This window comes from Semicossyphus pulcher, unplaced genomic scaffold, assembly GCF_022749685.1.
Source record: "Semicossyphus pulcher isolate SPU_LCO1_2020_fin unplaced genomic scaffold, fSemPul1.0.p SCAF_16, whole genome shotgun sequence".
Taxonomy (NCBI): domain Eukaryota; kingdom Metazoa; phylum Chordata; class Actinopteri; order Labriformes; family Labridae; genus Semicossyphus; species Semicossyphus pulcher.
Genome location: NW_027211670.1, coordinates 22,261,894 through 22,287,469, shown reverse-complemented (window position 1 = coordinate 22,287,469; position 25,576 = coordinate 22,261,894). Strand labels below are relative to the sequence as shown.

The 25,576-nt window shown below is 44.7% G+C and overlaps 2 protein-coding genes across 3 annotated transcripts in view; one reads left to right on the top strand and one right to left on the bottom strand.

Annotated features, from left to right (window-relative positions):
* The first annotated feature begins 704 nt into the window (after positions 1 to 704).
* Positions 705 to 11,602, top strand: LOC138593866 (PDZ domain-containing protein 7-like). The gene is made up of 16 exons (XM_069664950.1): positions 705 to 867; positions 2,587 to 2,724; positions 2,845 to 3,019; positions 3,099 to 3,275; positions 3,362 to 3,509; positions 5,070 to 5,130; positions 5,233 to 5,410; positions 6,468 to 6,700; positions 6,784 to 6,948; positions 7,051 to 7,166; positions 7,262 to 7,353; positions 8,206 to 8,297; positions 8,390 to 8,461; positions 8,568 to 9,152; positions 10,338 to 10,438; positions 11,301 to 11,602. Exons 1-16 carry the CDS (start codon positions 705 to 707, stop codon positions 11,454 to 11,456), a joined length of 2,652 nt encoding a protein of 883 aa, XP_069521051.1. The 3' UTR covers positions 11,457 to 11,602.
* Positions 11,603 to 13,043: 1,441 nt separating this feature from the next.
* LOC138594052 (leucine zipper putative tumor suppressor 2 homolog) overlaps positions 13,044 to 25,576 on the bottom strand; it is a 39,604-nt gene continuing 27,071 nt past the window's right edge. The window contains exons 3-7 of one of the 2 annotated variants that reach the window (XM_069665146.1): positions 18,291 to 18,827; positions 17,581 to 18,177; positions 17,342 to 17,464; positions 16,939 to 17,085; positions 13,044 to 15,744 (exon numbers count right to left, since the gene is read on the bottom strand). In XM_069665146.1, the coding sequence (XP_069521247.1) occupies positions 15,052 to 15,744; positions 16,939 to 17,085; positions 17,342 to 17,464; positions 17,581 to 18,177; positions 18,291 to 18,800 (2,070 nt within the window). In that variant the 5' untranslated portion in view covers positions 18,801 to 18,827 and the 3' untranslated portion in view covers positions 13,044 to 15,051. The remainder of the gene's footprint in view (positions 15,745 to 16,938; positions 17,086 to 17,341; positions 17,465 to 17,580; positions 18,178 to 18,290; positions 18,828 to 25,576) is intronic. The other variant, XM_069665147.1, reaches the window with a different exon arrangement.

The following is a 25,576-nucleotide window of genomic DNA, read 5'->3' as shown; positions in this document are numbered from 1 at the left end:
CGATCTCGAGCTCCACGTTTTGACGCTAAATGTCGAACGTCATCTTTTTAACGCGTCGCTGTCCGAGGTGCTGAAAGTTTAGCACCGTGAGACGCTTTGGGGAACCCCACGAGGACACACGGGTTAAGTTAAGTGACATGTTACCATGGTATCAACGCCATGTGACATCCGGACTCTTAAGAAGGTCAAGTCCGAGCTAAATAAACCCATTAAATCCGCTTTCTAACCTCACATTAAGCGACAAACACAGTATATTTTCGGGTCTTTCGCTTTAAAGGCCTAATGTCCTTCATGTAGGATGGCTTGGGACAAACTCTAAATACTTGTTTTGATGTTTTGCTGTATTTGTAAGGAGTTATTTTTTCCTGTAAGGCTCAGACAGGTGAGAGAGATGCATCATGGGTGGGAATGGATGGAAGAGTGACGCCAGGAAGACAAAGAATCAGCTATCATGTCACAAAGAAACCTGCATCGGTGAGTTGAATTATCTGGTTCACTCTTCTAGAAAGCTATTAAAGGGACGGTCATTATGTGTGTGTGTGTTCAAAGCAGTCGTGATCTCCTGTGAACATAATACAGTGTCAGTATGCAGGGAACAAACTGCCTGAGGATCCCCTTCCTTCTGCTGTATGCTGCTGTAGACTCCTCCACCCGGAGCTGAGCCCGCGGTGGAGCGTGTGTGAAAGGGGACCCTGCCAGCCTCCATGGCTCACTCGTCAGACCCGTCCCGCAGGGAGAAGACCCCCGGGACCCAGGGGTCACACACGGCTACACGCAACCTCTTGCGGAAGAAGGAGCAGCGCCGGCGTGGAATCCGATCCTCCTCGCCCATGGGCCGGGTCATCCTCATCAACTCTCCAGTGGACGGTGAGGAGCAGTTTGGCTGCTGGTTGTGTAGTGCAGATTACAGCCGACAGCCTGTTTATTCTACTTAATGAGACAGAACTGATGGTGTTTCTTAGATATTTAAGCCTGGATTAGATTTGATAAACGATTATTCCATTTAGTTCCTTCTATAGGAAGCTCATACTTTTTAATACATGTTGAAATTAAATATTTACTGTCCTATTTTCGGTATACATTCAAAAATATCTAAATAAAAGTAAATAGTAGATAAAAGCATAGAAAGCTAATCTTATTGGGACACCGGGGTGCATCCAGGTTTCCCTCACTCGTGTCCTCAGTCTTTCTTAGAGGGGTAAATAATAGATCTAGGAATCAAATATAAGCCTTGGAAGTAAAACACCTGAGTTTAATCCATCTTTACTCCGGTATAAAACTCCTCTGATCATGAGATTAATCAGATCAGTCTGATCGGCTGCAGGATCCAGTCATTAACTGATATCCAGTAAGTGGGTGTGTCGGCTATAAAAAGACTTGGAGGCCGTGACGTGAAGGCTGCTCTCGTGTGTCCTCGCTCTTTGCTTCTCTCTCCTCGGAGCAAAAACAGGAGCTTTAGGACTGAAGGTGGTGAAAACAAAATGAGTTCCGTTCAACAAACTTGTGAAGAAAGCTGGGTCATGACATCAGCAGCTATACAACACAAAGTTACAGGCAGACAGGACAGGACAAAATAAAACATACACCATGAAAAATGATTTCAGAAGTTCATAACTGCAGCTTTGCTCGCTGGCTGCATGCAGCCCTTTACAAAAAACACTCAGTGCTTCTCATTAAGCTAAAGCTCTGAGCGCAAACGAATAATTGAAGGTAGTTTTGGTGAGAATTTTAAAGCCCCCCTCCAGTGAAAATCAAGTGTTTAACCTTGTAAACATCTCCATGTGGTGTTCTTCATGTGCTACAAGACATATCAGGGACAACATCAGCAGTCTGGGCCTGTCTGCTTTTAAACTGCAGTGTACCAAGGACAGGCTGAACAACACGTTTTCAGATTGGCAGGGTTTGTGATGTCACAAACCTAAGGAGCCAATCCCATTAATGGACGGGGTGACGCTATGCATATCATTATGTGCAACCTATGGCAACCACGAGCCAGCTGTAACCGTCATCGTAATTTTTATCACTACTGACTAAGTTTCAACAAGTTGCCGCTTAACGATGGCAGAGACGTGTTTTGTTTTCGTGAAGAAGGATGCGATTGGAAATTTGCTTAGTGGGCGGGGCCTAAGCAGATTCAGGAATTTTTAATGAGGGAGAAGGAGGAGATGCCTTGGGAGGATTTTTACGAGGTAATTAAACGTAATATCAGAAAAAAAACATATCAGACATAATTTGTTATCTCAAGCAGAGCATTTTATACGTCTGAAAACATGACTGGAGCTTGTTTTAACATTTTGACAACCTTCTTCGTTGGGTCATCTGGACTTTGTGGAAGTTTCAACCTCTGCTAAAGCCTGTTGAGAACTATGTTCAGCTTCAGACCTTTGTTTAACAGAATTTATAGAGACCACAGGAAGCCTGAAGTCTATTTAAACCCTCAACCCTGTATCTTACAACTGAAAGAACTACAGCTGTAAATTATAAAAAATCAAATAAGATGTAAGAGTCAGATCCAAGTTGGACTATCTCTGTCTTTGATACATTTTCCTGGACGGAGAGATAAAAGCATCCGTGTGATATGTTCAGGTGGAGATGACAGCGAGGACCTCCACACGATCACAGTGGATAAAAGTGTGGACGGAAAGCTCGGCTTCAGCGTGCGCGGAGGCTCCGAACACGGCCTCAGCATCTTCGTCAGTAAGGTGGAGGACAACAGCACAGCAGGTAAACTATCACACTACTGTGTGGAAACAAAGCGATGATATGACTCCTTTTTATAACTGTGGTGACGCATGAGTACCAGCATTTGTGTGTTTTGTAACTCGTCTGTGTGTTTGCTGACAGAGGAAGCCGGCCTGCTTGTAGGTGACAAACTGGTGGAGGTAAACGGTGTCAGCCTGGAGAGCATCACGATGAGCAGCGCTGTGAAGGTCCTGACAGGAAACAACAGACTGAGGATGGTGGTGAGACGTGTCGGCAAAGTCCCCGGCATCCGCTACTCCAAGGAGAAAACCACCTGGTATGAAAAACAACTCCTGGGATAGTTAGCTTAAAAATATTAGAGCACACGATCAGGATGTGTTCTGTTCATCTTGCAGGGTGGACTTGATCCACAGGCGTATGGTGGTGGAGGAGAGCGGGCGGACTCCTTCAGAGGCCAGCTCAGGAAGCGCCCTGCAGAGGATCGTCCACCTCTACACCACCTCAGACGACTACTGCCTGGGCTTCAACATCCGCGGGGGGAAGGAGTTCGGTCTGGGCATCTACGTCTCCAAGTAGGAATGGAAAACAGGCAGAAAAATGTAATCGCCGGATAACATTTGTCCCATATTTAACGAGCACTTCTGTCTTGTTTTGTCAGACTGGATCCCGGTGGTCTGGCCGAGCAGAACGGAATAAAGATGGGGGACCAGATCATCGCAGCCAATGGAGTGAGCTTTGAGGACATCAGCCACAGCAGCGCAGTGGAGGTGCTGAAGAGCCACACACACATCATGCTGACCATCAAGGTGAGAGCGGATATGGACAGAGTTGGACTGTAGAACACTACGGAAGCCTTTACGGCCTAAAATAGGATTTGCTTTTTTTATATAAAGCTTAAAAAAAAAAAAAACTTATTTGCAGCACTATACATGTTTTTGTTATTGAAACACAGGAGCCAATGAGTTAAACTTTTACATGAACTTTATGCGATTCAAATTCATCCATGCGACGTGTAAAACTGCATTTTTCCCCCTAGTATTTTTAAAGGAATACTCTCAAAGACATTTCTTTTTCTATCGCCGAATGAGGTAACACAACGGTGATTGAGCCTGTGGCCTGCTGGTGAAAGCCTTTGCATTTGCAGTATTACAGACTGGGTGTCGCGCGCTTTCCATCAGCCAGCAGTGGTTGGTCTGCCAGAGAGGGTAGGCGGAGCTAAGTGGCTGCTTTTACGCTCTCTGCAAGCGTTTCAAGTAAACAGGAATCTACTATGGCTGAACAAGAAAAGATGGATGACTACAGATACAACTTCAACAAGAAGTGAAAATCCAAAGAAAAAGAAACAAACTCGACGCTCAGATGAAGCAAACAGTCTGAAAAGGAAAGCGACCGTCAGCCAGGAAAATCAAGAGTTACAACCGGAGCCAACCGTGGATGTCACACATGCAGCACTGTCTGGATATCTGGGAAGTGTGCTCCTGCAATTACCATTTATCGCCATAGGTGGCGCCAAAGAGAACGAAACTGAGATCTTCAAAATTACAACTTTAAACTAAAGTCCTCATGAACATAAACTGGGAAGGGAATTTTACTTGAAAATATCTGTAGTCCTTTATTAAAGTTGAGTTCTAAAGGAAGAGATGTGGTTCGTATGAAGTAAGAGTCTTGTCTTACCGTTGTTTGGAGATAAGGAGAGTAAACGTCTCCTCGTTAAATGTTGGGATGCTCGGTGTTGAATTCTGTATAACTCCAAAATGAAGACGCTGTATCATGTTCCATGTGGACTCTGTTATTAGAAACTGCCTCATGTTGTGACCTCACACGTTAACTTTCTGAACTGTTTTCCACCTCTCATGTTTAATTCTCTCAAACACACACACACACACACACACACACACACACACACACACACACACTCTTCAGTAACTACAAGAGTCGCTTCCCTACTCAGTGAAATGTAGCAGCGGTTTGTGTGGCAGGCCCGACAGCTGGCACGCAGTCGTAATATTCCTCGCTCACTTTACTTGTCGGAGCTTGGGTTTCGCTCTGTGAGAAATAGCCAGGCCGTGTGCATTATTCACCAGGCAGCCGGGATCGGGTGCTGATCAAAGCTTAGAGCCGTGTTTTGGGCATGTTTTGTGTCAGGACGCATCATTTTTTAAACAAGTACTGGAGTTAAAAAGCGTCCCATCCGTCAGAAGTTACTGAAAAGTCAAGCAGGGAAATAAGTCTGAGGAGGAGGAGGTGTTTGTGTTTTGGCCGTCTGTGTGGTTCTAGAGTTACTCTTTATCAAATATAGCCATCCTATAAAAGTTTCAAGCTCTCTAATGTATCTTATTTGCATATCTGTGGCTATATCTCCACAGGAAGCAGGACGATACCCGGCTTATAAAGAGATGGTGGCAGAATACAGGTGGCTCAATAAGCGTATGTATCTCACACGTGTTTCAGAGTCTCTGTAGAAGGTTCTTCAAACATATAAGGTGTCCTTTGTTCTTTAAAGACATCATCTCTTGTTTTCTTCCTCAGTGGCTAACGGCACACAGACGTCTTCCTCTCAGGGTTCGGGCTCCACCTCCTCCGCCTCCTCTCTGTCGTCTGGGACTCCGGTCAGCTCTCTGAGCGGCCTGTCGCAGGTCATGTTCCCTCCCAGCATGCCGTTCGGTTCAGACATGGTGGATGTCTGCATCTCGACCGAGGACCTGAGGTCAGGATCTGTTCGTTTATCTGTTTAAATTTAGCAACAAAAAAGGGGAAACCAGTTGTATATACCTCTTACTTTGTTCTGAGCTGTTGCAACACCTGAATTCTCCTCTGGGGATCAATAAAGAAGTATCTTATCTCTTATGTTAAATCGTGCCTTTGATGTCAATACAACAGAAAACAAATGCAAAACCAATAAAACAATGTATTGATTGAACTTTTTGTTGTTCTGAGATTTTACAGCGTCATTAACAGTGATGGACAAGGCTAAATTAAGGGAGTGCTGCACTGGGTCAAAAAAACTGATGATCTTGTAGTGAAAAATAAGGTGAAGGACCAGGTGCTCATCAAGGATAGGGCAGGTAATGAATAGAGGCAAAGAAAAAAAAGACTGTCCAGCTATCTGACCATGGACCATGAACATGGATTAAGTCGACGCGTTTCGACTCAGCAGAGTCTTCATCATAAAAAAAGGGCAAATCTAAATTAAAAAACATAAAATAAACTCACAGAAATACAACAATGGAAACTTGTTGCAAAGGAAACAAAAGTTCTGCAGAATGCAACACAAAAAACATTCGCAGCAAACGTATTGCAAATACATAAATGATGGAAAATTGACAACACAAACCCAGAGACATTATGCAACAGAAACGGAAAACAAATGTAGTGGAGCAGCTTTATATTTGACGAGAGAGCGAGCAATGAATGTGATGATTATTAGAAAACAAAACCTTTAAAGCTACCAGAGTGTTTCTGAGATTCGGGTCTCTCTGACTTCTTCATACAAACAACTTTTTATATCTTGGCCTCTGATTTTGGCGAAACAGGATAATAGTTTATGAATAGTTCTGAAGGAAAGATAGCTTTGCTTAGTGTGTAGCTCCTGTTAGCTCAGTTAGCTGTGCAGGTAGCCTGGAGTAGAAGCTGTGAGAACTGTAGGATTGTCTGTGTCGATGTCAAGGCAGTTGCAATGTGTTAGCCATCACACAGCAGTCACAAAAGAAACGTGAACAATTACAGTCCACACCAGACATGATCTCTGGGTTTCTTTTGCCCAGGTCTGTGTCTGAGCGGACTGAGACGGCCATGCAGACGGACCTTCCTTCTCAGAGGACGGGTTTGGACACCACCCGCAGCCTGGGGCCGACCACTCTGCTCAGAGACACAGCGATCCGAAGAGAGGAGGAGCAGACCAGGGGGAGGAAGGAGTCCACGAAGACCGCCGTGCTGATGGCTCTCAGCAGGCCGAGCCGACCGATCAGCAGGTCCCAGAGCCAGGTCACCATGGCAGGTGAGGCGAGGAGAGAGAGGGCAGCTAAAAGAACAGTAATCAGGCTTGAAGTGGTATAAAGGACCTGCTGTTGCTGTCTACAGAGATCAAGCAGAAGAAAGAGAAGAAGCAGAAAGGGAAGGACCCGGAGGAGAAGAGCACCCTGCAGCGCTCAAAGACGTTAGTCAACTTGTTGTTTAAGAGCGGACGCAAGAGAGACGCTTCCAGGGCGCGCTCCAAGTCCCCGTCCAAAGACAAGGCTGGCAAAGGTAGCTGCATTCTGGCATACCTAAAATGAATGACGTCAAAGATTTCCTGAATGTCCCGTGAAGGTCAGTCGATTAAAATTATTCTCTCTCCTGGTGTTTAAGAGGGACGACAGGTCGGTGCGATGCCAAACTCAGAGATGCTTGGAGTGGTGGACGACATGGCCCGCAGGCTGCTGACGGAGCAGGAGGTGGAGGCTGTGATGAAGACGTGTCGAAGGGTAGGCGGCTGCAGACAGACTGTGTTTACAACATGTTTAATGTATAAGGTATACGTTAACTTTGAACTGATACCTTTATTGTTACTCTTTGACAGTACTTGGCAGAGCGGTCAGTGGAGAACCTGATACGCCACCTGCTGGCCGTGCTGGACCGACCGGAGAAGCTGCTGCTGCTGAGGGAGGTCAGGTAAGGAGAGCGAGGAGAAGACGAGGGGAATTATTTTAACACTTAATATTAAAACTAATGATCTGAAATTAGTGATAATAAGAGGACAATTGTGGTTTCATTCAGTATCACAGGATAGTTCAAGCATTGCTTCTAAAATATACACAGAAATATACATTTACATCATGAAGATTTTCTTTAGACCTGCATGTAAATAATATGGATAAATAAAGATGGATTAAGACTGTGATAACTATTTAAAGAGCAGCTCCAGTCATGTTTTAAGACATTTAAAATGCTCAGCATGAAATAATAAATTGTGTAAGATGTTTTTTTTCTGCAAAATACATTAAATTACTTTGTAAAAATCCTCCCAAGGCATCCGCCCACTATGCACATTTCCAACCGCCCCCTCTGTTGCGAAAACAAAACACGTCTCTGCCATCGTTAAGCGGCAACTTAGTGAGCTTGAAATGTAGTAATCAGTAGTAGTAACGTTAACATTAGTAGTCACTAGTGAGTTTGCAAAAATGACGATGACGGTTACAGCTGGCTTACGCATCGCCGAAGTGGTTGCCATAGGTTACACATAATGATCTGCATAGCGTCACCCCGTCCATTAACAGGATTGGCCCTTTAGGTTTGTGACATCACAAACCCTGCCAATCTGAACACGTGTTGTTCAGCCTGTCCTTGGTACACTGCAGTTTAAAAGCAGACAGGCCCAGCCATGGAGATGACTGCTCATGTTGTCCCTCTTATGAGAAACACCACATGGAGATGTTTACAAAGTTAAACACTTGATTCTCACTGGAGGGGGGCTTTATTTTTTAATGTAGCACAAACATGACTCAGTGTTTTCTTGTTTCTCAGGATGCTGCTTCCTCCCTCTGACCTGAGTGCGTTCAATAAGTTGGTGACTCCCCTCGAAGTCGAGGCCTACGACATCCTCAAGTATCGCTCGAGTGCGTCCGACGTCTGCTGAATATCAGAATGAGTATGATCACGTAACTTCAAAGTCTTAGTTACACTCTTTTCTCTCTTCTCTGTGCATTAGTCAAAACTCCTCCTCTTCGCTCTCCCATGTCTGGTCGAGCACCCAAACGGCGCCTCATCACTCCCATCCCAGGTCAGTACCTTTAACATCGGATACACCACTCATTCATTAAGCTCAATTTTAAACCACATCCTGAGTTTAAACTGGGTTAAAAAATCCATCCTGTGTTTCCTTCCAGACCTCAGAGGAGGCTTCGAGCTCCACAGTGCCGAGGAGGTGGAGAAAGAGAGCCACCTCCTGGAGGAGCTGGAGAAGCTCAGTCTTTCTGGGCCCAGAGAGAGACCCCACACCCCCCAGTCCTTCACCCAGCTGCTGGACATACCTGTGGACGGATACAACACAGAACCCACAGACCTGAGACCTCCCTCTGCCAGCCCCGCGCTGCCCAACTGGCTCCTGACCCGCAGCGAGGACTCCCGCCGTCCTCTCCGCACGGACATCGGCACCATCCGCTCCGTCCACTTTGACGAAGTCTCCCTGCACTCGACTTTAGAAAGACGAAGGTCTCCATCCAGAAACGGACACTCAAAAGGCAGAAAGGAGAAGGGCGGAGAGGGGAGTAAAGACTCTGTGTTCACGCTGCAGAGTGCGGCTCGCAGGAGTCGGCCGATGCTGTCGCAGGTTTTCAGTCCGGATCAGCAGACGGGGAGCAAACAGGTGAACGGACATCAGGATAAATCTAAGAACGGACTCAACGGCTCCGACAGCGAACAGGAGTACAAACTGAAAACTGTCACCATCTCCAAGACCAAGCAGTCGCTGGGTAAATATTAATGCCTGGACAGCTAGAATCATATTATACATACATTTACTGCCATCTTTTAAAGGGTTAGCTCACTTAAATAACAAAAATATATGTTAATATTTTCCCAAAGGAGGGGTATTATGCTGATTCACGTTTTAACACACATACATAATGTTACATAGTTGGATGTCCAGACTAAACGTGGGTGAAGTTTCAAATCTGTAGGTAAAAGTATGTTGGAGAAATCCCCAGGCTGCTCAGCTCAGTCTGCTGTGAATGCCAGGTTTCACACTGTTTTTTCTACACGCTGCACTTTGTGATGTCAGCGGAGAGCTGGCCAATCAGAAGAAAGCGGGCTTGTAGAGGCGGGGTTTCTTAAAGGGACAGGCAGAGGCTGTATGAGGGCCTGCACAGAGCACCAGTGTGAGAAAAAGTATGAGTTGTCTTAACTGTAAATTATGCTAAGCTAATCCACAGGTATCACAGAGTGAAATATGAAGCTTGAAATTAGCACAATACCCCCCTTTAACATACAAATGGATATTTTTCTCTGAGAATTTTGCCTCTAACCCCAAAAACAAAAACAGTTTAGTATCCATATAATATTTAAATTATTAATATTTTTCTTATATGTTTGTGGGAAACATGTCTCTCCCAAAGCAACGTCCCAATTAATCAGAACACAGACGTGTTCAAAGGAGATATTTGTAATAATAAACTTTATTTTTATAGCACTTTTCTTAATAAACTTCTGTTCACAAAGAGATCATAAAACACTGGGGGATATAAAAATAAAATGGCAGCAGTGAGGATAAAATCCCAGCAAGACTTTAAAAAGCTTTCCTATAAAAGACCTGCACAGTATTGATTAAACAGAACCTATAAAATATCGCCATATAAGTGTCTGAGCTACAAAACACTGTTTCAGGAAATCAGGAAGTTTCAGGAAGAAAATGAAACCTAAACTTTCCACGTGAAGAAAATTGGATAATATATCATTTTTATTAAAGGATAGTTAAGTAAATAAGTTGTAAATACTAAATATCAGCACTGAACAGTGTGTACTTCCTTTCACTGTACAGATGTTTACATTTACAAAACCTGGTAACGCTCGCTGACCAGTACGTGAGAGAATCAGCTGTGACTGTACAGAAACATACTAATGCATTACTGACTCCCTCTTGTGTTGTTGTGATGTCTCAGGCATCAGTATATCAGGCGGGATGGAGTCGAAGGTTCAGCCGGTGGTGAAGATCGAGAAGATCTTTCCAGGAGGAGCCGCCTCCACCTGTGAGGTGCTCAAGGTGATTAAAGAAACAATTGTAACTTACAAATTCTGATAGTAAAGTAGAAAACCAGCCAGGTAATAGTTTGAAATGTTTATCGCAGCAGCAGAACACAGCTCGTGTTTAACGTCTAGGCTCCGACCTCGTCACTCCTCTCATGCAGAAATTTGAGGAGTGATGAGATGATATCTTAAACCCCCTTCCCTAGCCGGAGCCTGCAGGTGGAGCAAGTAAGAGCGCAGTACTGGAGCAGGGCAGCGGTGGCAACGGCAGAGCAGAGGGAGAGACCGGAGATCATGCAGCTTAAACTGGGAGGAAGTGATTGTGGACAATGACGCATGTCAAGTGTGAAATCGGTGCAGCTCGAGTTGCCCGCCTGAACTAGCTCGCAGGCGTCGCCCCATTAATTACTATTTTATTACATTATTTAGCGATACTCTCCAGCAGCGTACAACAAGAGTTCCTGATGATAAAGGCCCAGTTGATTTAATAAATTGGAACTAGAGCAAGAAAACGGCACAAATTAGCTGCTTTTGCTCGCAGTAGTGACCACAAGATTTCACACAAATTTCTTGCAATAACTGGATGAATTGGTGATATATTTAAAGCTATAGGTCAAAGGTCAGCATCGCAATAATATCATAGTGCCCTGCAAAAACACCATGGTATCACCATAACTCGGATACAGAGGGGCAGATGGTTGCCATATTTCACATTGGTGATGGTATTGATCTTCTCTGCTGCTGGGTTGAGGATACACATTTAAGCATCGTCTAGGGATTGAACCGAACGACCGACTCTACCACCGAGCCACAGCCGCCCCATGTGCCCCATGTGACAGTTCTGTATCTGACACAAGCTTCTCCTCTCGTTTCCTCAGGCTGGGTTCGAGTTGGTGTCTGTGGACGGCCTCTCCCTGCAAGGAGTCACCCATCAGCACGCCGTCGACATCATCCGAAAAGCCTTCAGCAACAAGGCCAAAGACCCCATGGTGTTAGTGGTCAAAGTCCCCAGGAACATTTCACAGGAGACTTGAGACACTGATTGCTGCTCTAGAAACATTAGCAGCCTGTGGGACACAGAGACAGGATGAACCTGAACTTCAGCCCAGACACAGAGATCTACTTTGAGGTCAGGTATGTGACTTTGCCATTCACGTTGAAGTTAAGAGTGATGACATGGACACTGGTGACTCCCTGAAACACGAGAACGGCCTAAGGATCAAGCAAATATGAAAACACTCAACAAAGATGCAGAAAACACATTTACAGGATTAGAGCGACTGTGTCCTCAAAGGCTGAAATCCTGAAACCTTGGTGCTCCTGATGCCTTAATAATGACTTAACGCAGGAGCCAACGCCTGTCAAGAACATGTTTTCTTTTTACATTATGAGTTGTAAGAACATCCAATCCATCAAATAAGAGTAGATGGATGAGCAGGACATGTTTATACATCCAAATATTTAAATATGTTGGTTCATGAGCTGCAACCTTGTGCCTTTAAAAGGCCTGTTTGCTTAATTAAAATAACTCCATGTTGCTTTTAATCTACACTCTGACCTGCAGGGGGCAGACGTGAGCTGTTCAGACACGTCTGCTCTGAAGCTGAAAACAAACCAAAACGTCCCCTAAATACGGACACAAGCTGAATAAAAAATAAAGGTTGCCATTGAAGAGAATGACAAACAAAAAATGTTCATGTCTTTGGTGAATACTGACAAAAATAAACTCTTCTTTCTGCAAAAACTCACGTTGCATTAATTCCTTTAAAGCAGAGATCTGTTAGTGTGGAAGCAGATGCATGAAGTCGAACAAACGCACACCTTTAAATTTTGTGTTTTTTAATTAAAAACATAGTAGGTTCCTTCAAGAAATGTACAGCATGAAAATATACATTTAATGTCTTCATACAAATATCGTGGATTATAAAATTACAGAACAGACATCCACACACAATAATATACAGGCGTCGTATCTGAGGAGGAGGAGCAAAATATATCATGTGCGACATTGCTTTGGTCTATTCACAGTGGCTATGTTTTTATTCTTGGAGATGGACAGACATCTCTGGAAGAAAACGTTGATTCGTCAGGGTTATTTACAGAGGAGGGGAATTAAATCAGCAGGAAATAAAGGAACAAATGTCTCCTAGTTCAGTTTGAGAGGGAAGTTAATGAAGCAGATCTTATACTGTGCAGGTTAGTGGGAAAACAGGAGGAGGTGAAACTTACGCCATCATTCAGTGCATGATTTCCCGTCAGAGATTTAAGTCTTAGTAACACATCACCAACACAGGAATCTCTTTAACCCGCTCTGACAGAGAAACATTATTTCTGTAATTATCAGATGAATGAGTCACGGCGGATTGGTTTTAGTTCTCTGACACACTTTGTAATCTGTGTGAAACAGTTTGTTTACTGGAAAAAGGTTTTATACAGGTGGCCTTCTGCATTCAATTTAAACCAGCAGGAGTGGGTGATACAGGGATGAACTTTGTACCATGATTCTGCTTTAGCGTTAACGCTGTGGTCGCTGCCTCTTTAATCTCTACTTACAGATTCTACATAGAAATGTAGAATCTGTAGGTAGGTATGTGAATTTTAGGGACGGCAAGCGTTCTGGTTTCCGTTTGTAGTCCGCTTGTAGTCCGAGTAATATAGACCAATCACGTACCAGCAGCCTGCGGCGTATGCAGGAAAAACAGTCAGTGTGGAGAGCAAAAACAGGCGCAACGTAATCTGACAACGATTTAGCTTCTTATTAATCTCTATAAACAGACATCTGCTCGCGATCTTGTGTCACGAAAGCTGTCAGATTTCCCGACTTCCTCGAATGCATCAGAAATGATCGATCTGACCTCCGTTCAACAAACGAGCGTTTTCTTCTCCTCTTGACGACAGACCTGACCAAGCCTCATTTATACTTTTTACAAATCTGCATCATGATGTTGAAATTCGCCCATTAATTAAAGTCAATCACAAGAAAAACTTTTTCTTTTTCTGTAAACAATGCAGCACGTGGAAAAGGAAGTCGTTTATCGCTAACCGCTGGCTACACGCCCGGCACGTTCGCCACTGTCCCCAGAGGCTACATCGTCGTCAGACTACAGCTGATGGGATCCGAGATCGCGGCCTCTTTAATATTTCTTGGTGCTCGAGGCCAGGGTGGAAAATGTTGGAAATCAATGAGCAGGGCTGCTTTATGTAAAAAAAAAACCCCCCAACTGATTCTGACCTCGTAAAGTCCTTTTAAGATCCACTTTTATAACATCAGAAAAAGGTGCAGTAACTCAAGAGCCAGAGAGGCTCCTGTCAGCCAGCTTTATACCTAATGAAGTTTCAGCCTCACAACATGCAACTGTTTTCTGTTGTTGACTCTTTACGTTTCCCAGGAGGCCTTTCACGCAGAACACATTCGCTCGCAGCAGGAAAAGCTCACGTGAAACTTATTTAGTGAATGTCTTGTTTCATTAAGTTTCCCCTTAAAGGCCCGACAGTGAGCCAGTACACACAGACCAGGACCCTGGGACTGAGTCTCTTTGTATCCCTGGTAATGGAAATACAGATGTTAATATTACACACAGGCTTTTCCTGTTAGGATATCTTGATATACAGTATGTTGGTATTGCAGTATACGAGTACTAAAGTGTATGTACATATTGGCAAAAGATGTAATCCATATCGCCCACTCCTACGCGACAGGAACGGTGATTTAGTCCAATGTTTTTGCACGAATGGATCATATGACGAACCTGTTTTAAAGGTGCTTTAGACTGTAAATACTGTTTTTTTAGGATGTTTTTGGGTTTAATTGCAGGTGCCTGAACACCTTTTTTAAAAGGTACTATAATTTATTATTACAAAGCACACTTTGAGGGTTTTATTCCCCACACTGGACCTGATTTTAGAGTCCATAAAATCCTTCTTTTATCTGCTTTTTTGTGCCATATTTGGTTTGAAAATGAGACTTTTTTCTGTCCAAACAATTTGATTCCTGCAGGTAGACATTTTTCTCCTCTCTGGTCATGATGCAGATTACATAAAAGGCTTTAGTAGCTTTGATAAAACATCATTCTCCATCATCCCCTGATTCACTCGCTCTCATCATGACACGACATGAATGTGTGGAGTCCCACGTTTTCTGTCATTTAACAGCAGCGTGGGCTCCGTCCATGTTAGCTGCACTAATGAGAGCTGACTGTTACAGAGTGGGAGTGGAGCGCTAATCTCAGCAGGGAGGAGGCATCAGAACCAACACAGCAGGAGGAGGAGGAGGAGGACAGTGAAAGTTACTCATACACAAAAAATATTTCCCACAAAAAGTGAAGGAGAAAGAGCCGGCGTGCTGATGTGTCGTTAGTCAGAGCAAACACCGACACAGACAGTAACGAGGGGGGCAGAGGGCTGAGGTGACCCACTAACGACTAATAGAGGTCATTGGCTTTTAAGTGAGACTCCTTTGAGAATAGACCAACGAGGCAGAGCTGAAGTGACGGCTGATTTTACACTGCAGATGTTTTTTACATTTGTCGTCTCAGACAGCAGAGGAGAGAGATTACATCTGTGACGTGAAGGAAAAAGGAAACGTTTAGCTGACAGTAGTGCAAATAAAAACGTGAACAGACACGACGGTCATATTTCCGTGGCTGCGATCTCATCAAAGTTGATCTCGTTGCCGCTGCCCTCGTCCTCCTCCTGACTGAGCTCCTGCAGGAGCTGCTCCAGCTCTCGGTTCCTGCGGTACATCTGCACGTAGTTCTGCTGCAGCTGTTTCTGGTAGCGGATCACTTTGTCCTTCTCCTCCTGCCATATCTTGCGCTCCTCCTCGAAGTTGCCCGTCTGCTGCTCGGCCCGCTGACGCTCGAAGGCCAGCTCCGCCCTCATCCTGTCCATCTGCACCTTCATGTTCTGCAGCGCCTCCGTGCTGCTCTGCCGCTGGGCCTTCGCCTCATCGCTCTCGTACGCCAGCAGGTGCTCCTCTGCTTCCTGGAACACCTGACACTGTCTGTTTCCTGGGCCCTGACTGGCCAAAGCGTCTCTGAGATGGACCAGCTCTCCCTCCAGGCGTCCCACCTTCTCTCTGAGCAGCTCTGCTTCGCTCTTACGGCGCTGAAGCTCGTTCTCACACACCTCCAGCTCCAGGGTTCGAGTGCGTGTCGTGCCGTTGGCCTCCTGCAGGAGGACCTGTGTGTTTGTCAGCTCCCCTCGAGACTCTCTGAGCTGACCACGCAGTGACACGATCTCTCCCACCCGCTGGGCTATCTCCCCCTGCACGTCCTTCAGCTGCTGCTTCAGCAACGAGATCTCCCCCGACTTCTGACACACCTGAGAGGAGAAGAGAGACATTCAGGATAGATTTTTATTTCAGGTAAGCAACATGCACATGCTCATTAATTATAAAGGAAAAGATACAACTAGATTAGTGTTTATAATCCTTAAAAAAATCCACGAACTGTTTGTAACCTTTTTGTGGATCAGTTATCCACCTTTTCTGTCCGTCCAATATTAAAAACACAAATATTCAACCTGCCATAAAAGGAAACTATAAAAGTATTTGCTTTGAAGAGGTTAAATCTGGTGTAATTTTTGCATAAATATGTAACTTAAACAAAAGTTAATCGAAATTGTTGCAGATTACTTTTTGATCTGAAACTTTTTTTACATGAAATTAAAGTAATCGAGTTATCGCCGAATGAGGTAACACAATGGTGATTGAGCCTATGGCCCACTGATGAAAGCCTTTGCATGTGCAGTATTACAGACGGGGTGTCTGTGGCAACTTCACAAGCGGCGCCCAGTTAGTGACGCGTTTTCCATCAGCCAGCAGTGGTTGGTCTGCCAGAGAGGGTAGGCGGAGCTAAACAGTAATCTACTATGGCTGAACAAACAAAGAAAAGATGGATGACTACAGATACAACTTCAACAAGAAGTGAAAATCCAAAGAAAAAGAAACAAACTCGACGCTCAGATGAAGCAAACAGTCTGAAAAGGAAAGCGACCGTCAGCCAGGAAAATCAAGAGTTACAACCGGAGCCGACCGTGGACGTCTGGTTAAATCGATTCCTTTTTATCACCTAATACAACGAAACTGAGAACGTCGGGGTTATAACTTTAAATATACAAATCTAATATGTCATAAAGTCTCATTAAAAAGTAGAGCAAAATCAAATTAAAATCTTAATTGTGAAACAAATGACAACATTAATGTCAAACTAAAAGCAAAATAAAAAGTGCTTTGATGTTTGATGACCTAAAAAGGAGGATTAGCGTTCAGGCTCCATTTCATCTGTGCGTAACTCTACCGCTCTACAAAACCTCACTTCAATCTCTTTTATTGGGGAAATAAACGTTTCTATAAATACATTACGGACAAGCTGCTGTTGTCAGATTGATTCTCTAAATAAAAGTCATGTTATAATATCTGCAGTGTTTAAAGGGAGGGGTGGTACATGCTAAAATCATTAAGGACTTTGTGCTCCTCACTACACTGCTGAATAAACCTCCTGTTGCTCCTCTCACCTCCCACTTGCTCTCCTCCAGCCGAGGCCCCAGCTGGATCTTCTCGTGCTCGTAGGAGGTGCAGCGCTCCTCGAGCTGCTCCCTCTCCTGCAGGAGCTGAGCAAAGTCCTCCTGCAGCTTCTTCTTCTCCTGCTGGAGCTGATACACCTGCAGCCGAGTCACAGAATGTATCAGCCAAGGTGACTTTAGTGATTCGTATTAGGACCGGGTCTTTAAAGCTACTGATTGCAAAGATGAAATTAAAGTGGCCAAATTTCAGTCGTGCTTTTATTCTAGATGTGATCGATGCCAACTAATTTCTATTTTCTAAGGTTCCTTTAATCAAAAAACAACAGTACAATCAATGAAAGTAACGTGTGTATGACAGTAGAACCTGACTGAGCTTGTCGTCAGCGGTCCTGACCTGCAGCTGAAGCACCTGCTGAGCGCGCTGGGCCTTCTGCGAGGCGACCTGCATCCTGGTGGCACAGCCCTGCCTCAGCTCCTCCAGCTCCAGCTCGAAGCGCTTCTGCTTCTCCTCATAAACCTGCAACCACAGACAGAAAAGCACAAGGAGAATAAGTCAAAGAATCAACAGCACAAAACAAATACCGTATTCATTGAGAGAGAAGTATTCACAGTCAGTCGGTCCTCTCGACCAACCTGACAAATCGCAGCCTCATTGTCGTCCAGGTTGTCTCTGAGTGTCTGCAGCTCCAGCTCTCTCTCTCTCAGCTTGTCCTCCAGGTCCCTCACCACCCCCTCATAACCCTCCACCGGGCCCGGAGAGCGCCCGCCCGACCCGCTGTCAGACAGAGGATGCCCTCTTCCACTTATGGAGCCTGATCCTGTGCTCTTACTGGAAGACGAGCGCCCGCTGTCTGAGTTTGAGTGTCCGTGAGTGCTGACAGGTGGAGCGCTCTTCATGGGCTCCAGGTGACCAGCAGAGGCCTCTCCTGATGCCTGACTGTAGGCGGCGTTGCTGTACGGAGGCAGGCTGCAGAGGGAGTTACGTCCAGAGTCGGTTAGTTGACAGGACTGGTTGCTGCCTCCGCCGCTGTTACGCGCTCGGCCGTACACGCTGCATTTGTCAGCGCTGGAGGGCGACGCCTCCCTGTGGGTCGGGCTCAGCAGGTTCAGGTTGTTTTGGCTCTCTGATGCGTTGGCAACATGGCGAGGGGAGAGGTACTGCATGGAGGTACGGTTCTTGGGAATGACGGGTTTGAAGGCAGTTGGACGCAGCACAGTTTTCTCCATGTTCTACAGAAGGAATACAAAATAGTTGTGAGAGGCAAGAAGTATATTTCAACACAGTCTCACAGCCGGCAAAATACATCCAATCAAGATAAAAAAGACTTCATCAGTAAACTCACCCTCTCTAGTTTTCCTGACACAGGGATCAGTTTCGGAGGAGGTCCCCCCATATTCCCGTTCAGCCCGGATCCTTCTTTAATCCTGTCCGCGTCACTCCCCGGGCTGACAGGTATCACATGATTGTCATTCCAGTCTCCTACATAGTCCTCGTTCAGATACGTGTGGTTCCCGTTCCCACTCTCCTTCTCCAGCCCCCTGCTGGAGGTGGTGGAGCTCTGTTTCTTGAGTGGAGGCATGTTCTGCAGTAAGGGGTCCTCGGGTGACTCCGAGCCGAGGCAGGAGGCGCCTGGTGTGGGCCGTCGGACCCTGGCTCCCAGCTCCACACCAGAGTAGTGGTCCTGGTAGGGACCGGGTCGTGCGGCGATGAGGCTGCTGACAGAACCCATGGGATCCAGAGTGGAGGGCGGAGCGGTGGTGGGGGGTGAAGAGGAGCGGTGTCTCCTGCGGGGTCCACTGAGGCCGGGGGCGTGGGGCTCAGCGGAGATGGGCAGGGCCTGAACCAGGGCCATGATGGCGGCTCGGAGGGGTCACTCGCTCTGAGAGAGAGAAAACCAGCAGCGTGTTATTCTTTACTTCTTAACTTGTAATTAAGATGTTTTCAGGTAATTAGGGGGAAGTCACAAGTCATTTAAGACCAATTTAAATCACCTCAAAGTCAAGTATCACAGCTGTATGAGACAGGTCCAAGACTTCTAATATGAAGTCCAGACACAGCTCAAGACAGGTACGAGTCACACATTTATATCAAGTCATTAAATCGGTCTCATGTAATCAACAACAAGTCCAATTCAGGTCTTAAATCTTACAATAGCAGGTCTGACAAGTCTCAAGTCATTCAAGACAAATCTGAGTCAAGACTCAAGTAGTTTGAGACATGTCCAAGTCAAGACCAGCCATGTTTCAAATTGTCAAGACAAGTCCAATTCAAGTCTCAAGTCAAACAAATCAGTCAAGTCTTGTTATTCAAGTCCTTAAGAACAAGTCTAAGTCAAGTGTTAAATCTCGTAATAACAAGTCTGACGGGCACCTCGGCACGGCCCAGGAAAGGAACTGGCACCTCAGCCCCCCAACTCTATGGTTGGTCCGTACCGGGACTCGAGCCGTCCACCCTCCGAAGTTCAAACAGACTGAGCTACCGTCTACTCCCAAAACACAAGTCTTGTTCTAAAGGAAGGTTGTTGGAGACACGTCCAAGTCAAATCTTGTAAGACTGATTCCAGTCCAAGTCAAGTCTCAAGTCATTCAAAAACAAGTCCAAGACAAGTCCTAAATGTTGTCATAACAAGTCTGAAATCAAGTCAGGTCCTTTAAAACGTATTTTTAAGTCATTCAAAACAGGTCCATGTCAGCTCTCACGACTGGTTTTAAAATCAAATCTCAAGTTGTTGGAGACAGGTCCAAGTCAAATCTCGTAAGACTGATTCCAGTCACATCTTAAAATTATTCAAGACAAGTCCAAGTCTAGTCTCAAGTCATTCAAGTCCAAGACAAGTCCTAAATGTTATAACAAGTCTCAAGTCAAGTTTCAAGTAATGCAAAACAATTGGAAGTCAAGTCCTTTAAAACTTATTTTTAATTCCTTGAAAACAATTTGAAGTCACTCAAAACAGGTCCAAGTCAGCTCTCACGACTTGTTTTAAAATCAAATCAAGTTGTTTGAGACAGGTCCAAGTCAAATCTTGAATCATTTACACCAAGTTCAAGTCAGATCTCAAGTCATTTGAGACAAATTAGTGTTCAAGTCCCTAAAACAAGTCCAAGTCAAGTCCTTAAGAACAAGCATAACTCTCAAGTCATTCAGGACAACACCAGGTCCACTCTTTATTTTTGTGGCAGCGAGTCCAAGTCAAGTTTTAAGTTGGTCGAGACAAGTCTTCTAATAAGTCTCAAGTCAAGTTAATTCAGAAAATTCCAAGTCAACTGTCAAGTCTTTTAGTAGCAGTCTCAAGTTATTCCAGAAAACTCCAAGTCATTCAAGACAAGTATATTTCAAGTCTGAAGGTTTGATACAGATATTCTCACGCAAGGTCTCGGATCATTCATGATTTCCAAGTCTTAAACCAAATCTCAAGTCCTCATAAATAGGCCAAGTCACAAGTCTTCATCAGCAAACAGCGAGTCATTTGCAACAGTTTCATATTACTGAGCTAATTGTGCTAACAGTATTTCTTGCTGGGAAAGTAAACACTGGTTGGAGCAGTTTTTCCCACAGACACTGATGAGGTCAGAGTGTGGCTGTTGAATCTCCTCACCAGGGTGCCTTCAAGGAATTTTACATTGTCAAAAACACAAACAGGAGCTGAGACGGAGACCATATACAGTAGACTGAAGCATACAAACTTCCCACAAGTGTGTTGGCCCACACACGGAGAACCAGGACAGGCCATTCACGAAGCCCATTCAAGCGGCACAAACGGGGCTTGCGGCATGAGGCAGCAGAGGAGAAAAGGGTCTCCTTTCATTTGGGATGTAAAATGGCTTCTAACATGCTGGCATTTTCTCTGACAGCAACAAAGGCAACTGTCTCCACACATCTTATCAACCTTGGGAATTACTAAAAGTTCATAACTGTGGATAATATCTCAACGTGGAAAGGCAAAGAAGAGGAGACAGTTTGACTGGCTGTGATACTTTAGCCGTGGGTCTTAACAGAGCACAGAAATATATAAGAATGAATACAACAACACGAGGCACAAGAACTCACTCACTCCTTCCTTCGCTCTCACAGGACTGGAGGTAAATATTGACACATAGAGAGACTATGATGTCAGCATGAGTCCCGTGAATGGTGAATAGTTAAGTGTTGTGTGGAGGACAATGGCCAACAGGACGCATGATGATGAGGTCATGGTCCACTGACGGCGAACCCAACAGCAGAGCCAGTGTTGCTCTACGAAAACAACGTGGTGAGTCAGAACGTGAGGATATCCGACTGACGGGTGCGTCCTGTTCTTGAGTCTGGCGAGTCGCAAAGACATGACCGAGGGATTTAAACTACGGCAGAGACTCTTTCTGTGTCAGCCTCACATTTGCAGTTTGTAGGTAAATCCCCGCTGTGAAGAAAATGTCCTTGTGGTTTCACCCCGTCTGTGACCCTCTTAGCCTTCCTGTTGACACAATAAAGATATAAAACCCTTGGGGGGAAAAGACTGTCCATGCTGTTAATTAGTTTTGAAGATGGCTAATAAGCTGAAAGATGGGCTGACAGCAGGCATGCTGGCAGGACACATTTCCGGACCCCACCTGCCAGGACAGAGCCATGCCAAGTCATTATCCAACCTGCCAAGTTTACTGAGGGCCTACGAGGCGTTTACAGCGATTTAACTGTGATCACCGCACGTTAATTAGCTCATTCAAAGTTTGGCTGATCCCTACTTAAACGCATAATTATGACTGAGACGGATCTGGTGCTGCAATATGTTGTGGGGATTCGTTTAATCTCTGTAAACAGATCCTGGACCTACAAAATATCTGGGGCTGCAGCTGGACGACCGGCTGGACTGGACACTCTTCACGAGAAAGTGAAGTAGTGACGGATGTGTAATGTCTTGTAAACTACTGGATAATCGCAATTTCATAATTATCACAATATGAGCATTCAAACAAGCCGTGCTTTCTCGCTCAGCATGCAAACACTTTAGCTATAAGATGGAGCCCGGGGTATTAAGGCTGCACTTTCACACCATTCTGATGCGATCAGCTGCCCTCAGATTAATTGGTGTCAATTGAGTGGTGAGCAAAAAAAAACAGCTTTTTGGATTTATTTTGGATTCAGGATGTTGCAGACACAGGTTTTGTGTAAAACATGCAGAGTTATATATTAAATGCACTCTTAAAGTAATAATCTGGAAGATTTTCATGTAAATAAATGTCTGTTAAGTCTCTATCTCTCGCTGAATGAGGTACCACAATGGTGATTGAGCCTATGACCCACTGATGAAAGCCTATTACAGACTGGGTGTCTGTGGCGACTAGCAGAAAAAAATCACAAGTGGCGCCCAGTTAGTGACACGTTTTCCATCAGCCAGCAGTGGTTGGTCTTGCCAGAGAGGGTAGGCGGAGCTAAGCGGCTGCTTTTCCGCTCTCTGCAAGTGTTGCGAGTAAACAATAATCTACTATGGCTGAACAAACAAAGAAAAGATTGATGACTACAGATACAACTTCAACAAGAAGTGAAAATCCAAAGAAAAAGAAACAAACTCGACGCTCAGATGAAGCAAACAGTCTGACAAGGAAAATCAAGAGTTACAACTGTGGATGCAACACTGTCCGGATATCTGGGAAGTGTGCTCCCGTAATTACCATTTATCGCCATAAGGTGCCACCAAAGAGAACAAAACTGAGATCTTCGAGATAAGCACTTTAATATTTGAATATATGAATGCATAATCTGTGGGAGAGAACCAGATTTTACTACCCTAGCATTTGTTTGATCACATTATAGCGTCTTTATGGCGCACAATAGGGACGGGCACACACTGAAATACAATCACGGACGCCGACTGCTGTCGTCTAATGAGGATTAGCTTTCTGAAAATGAGTCTTAATCAGACGTGCATTTAATCCCTCTCTGTGTGCATGTTTCATCTTTACATTAATCTGACAGAACTCAGCTCAGACTTGTGTGCTTGATCCAACAATGTATGACTGCTACATAAAAGCGACCAGGGTGCTTTCTCAGACTGTAGACAGACATGCTGGAAGATTAACATAAAGCGGTGCATGTCTAAGTTTGGGGTACGTACTAAAACTGTTGGCCCTTTTACTACAAATTATTGGAACTTTCATTAAATCTTCTAAAGGTTCTCCTGCTCGTTGCTTCCCTCTGATCGGCGCTCCTGATCGGGGGAGCACATTCGCTGCCCTCTAACGCTCTCCAGATAAGTGAATAAGCTCTAATCCCTCCGGACTCGAGATGACTGAAACTATGCAGGGACTCTCAAACTGTTTTAAAGCCCCCGTCATGATCATGTGGTCCTGCTCTCCCTTTTGTTGTCATCGTGACCAGGGCCTCAAACATTAGAAGGCGGAGGATGAGGGAGGAGGGGAGGGGGGTCAGAGGGCTGACAGGGAGGCCAGGACCTCCTCCTTAGCATCTTAAAAGCCTTCAGTGCGTCTGTAGCTCTGACAAACACCCATACGCCTCCAGTCGGCCCCGATAAAAGATGAATGGACGTTAAAGAGTAATCACTGATGAAGGAAGCCGTGACAGGGGGAGTGAAGGAGGATAATTTATGGTGTGTAGTAACAACTAGTATTCTTTTTAACAATTATATCTTTTTAATAGTCGATAAAAAGTCAGAAATAGTGGAAACACTGACCCCAGGCTGCAGAGTGACGTCTTGTTTAGGCCGACCAACAGTCCAAAACACAAATATTCTTAATTAATATCAGAAATGCCAACGAAGATCAGCAAAGTCTCACATTTTAGAAGCTTTTTTACCCTAATAAACGACTCAAACTATCTTAGTTTCCTTTATATTCCAATAAGCTCATCATTGACGCACTAAAATACTGCAAAAACAATACATTTAAATCTCATACACGCAGCTGAAAACAACACTAATATTCACCACCCCCATAATGTCCACAGTGTCAGCTGACTGAGAGCAGACTGTTTCTGTCTGAGGAAAGCCCTTGAAGGGTTTAATGCCCCTCAGACAGACGGTCAGTCGCTCCTCCAGCAGCAGGAATGTGCAGCCACACCAGCTAATGAGAGCGAGAACCGAACACAATCAGAGCTGCTCAGTGTTCAGGCTCGGGTCTCCTCATTCACAGCCTTACAGTGGAGGGGGAGATTTAAAGCGGTACTCCTCCTGCGCCGAGCGTTTTTTGCTTTGCCGCAGTGAATCGAGCGGCTCTGGGGGATCTTCTGTCACCTCGAGGCTTCAGGATTTTATCCCCGAGCTCTCAGCGCTGACAGTTTTACAGAATCACTCACATGGATGAAACACAGGGAAAAAGCAGCACAGGGACATTCTGCAGTGGTTGCAGAAAACGACAGTTCTGAATAAAACTGTGGACAGGACCCGACAGACTGAAACAAACACATTAAAAGTGAGGTCATTGTTTTAAGCGATTGGATACGGTGGCCCTGAAGGCAAAAACATATTTCAGACAACAAAAGGATTACAGAAAGTGAAGACAACGCTCTTTATGTTTTCTAAATGTTGTCGTGCTCCGACCCTCAGGGCACAACATTTACTAGCCTCTTGTTTGTGGTGATGTCGTTCTGCTCTAATGAACTATTGAGGAGAATGCTCTTTATTCTGTTACAGGCTCCTGATAAATCGCAGCTGACCGTTTCTATTAATTATTCACCTTAAAAGTTAAATATTAAAATACCAAAGTTGTTTGCACTGAACATGTGATCACAAACCAGCTTACATACAATGAAAATGAGGCCTCAGGGCAGTTGCCTGCGATGACATGGAGGTTATCTTTCCAAGGTTACTGCTAAAGGGCCTGTGTCCTTTAACGGCGCTTTTTGCGCACAACTTCAATTTTACAGAGCGCTTCTCTCTGACGCTTACTGTTGCGGCCCTTCGTTAAGTCTGTTTTTAATCGCTCTGTATGCTTAATATTTGCTTTTATTCAAGAACATCTTGCAAAGAAAACAATGAAAGGAATCGTGTGCTGGCATTCGCAGCAGCCCTACACCTGGAAATTGTACACTCGAAAAAAAACGAAAGGGTCAGCTTCACCTCCGCCATTGTTGTTGACAAAGTTGAAATCTGAAGTGAGTGAGAACTGACATGGACGAGCACAGCGGTGTTCCAAAAGTTTAACTATTTCTAACTGAGAGTGCAGCGACAGGAAACAGCTGACGCCGAGGGCTTGTTTGTGCTGAGGATGCTGAAAACACTGAACTGCATCGGTTTTGTTTAGGAAATAGGCGCTGCCAGCACAGAAACGCTGGTAGTGGACACAGACCCTTATTTGTACAATATACATTTTATAGAATCAGAGTTGAGTCCCAAATCTGACTCATTTGAATTACTTTTTAAATCTATAAGTTTATCATGTAATTAGCAATTGTTAGTACTTTAAGACTTGACACTTTTAACTCTACAAACTACGACTCAAAATTTGGTGGCAGATTCTGCATTTGATGCTTAATAAAAAACAATATCTGGATGTTTTGTTCTTTGCTTACAAAAAAGGACAAAAAAGTTGGGAAGCTTATTTTACACGTCTTGTTGTGGAGCTCTGCCTCTTCCTGTAACAGAGATGAGAAATCCATACACTGGGATCAATACTTTAAAAAATCCTGCTGAGATGTCGT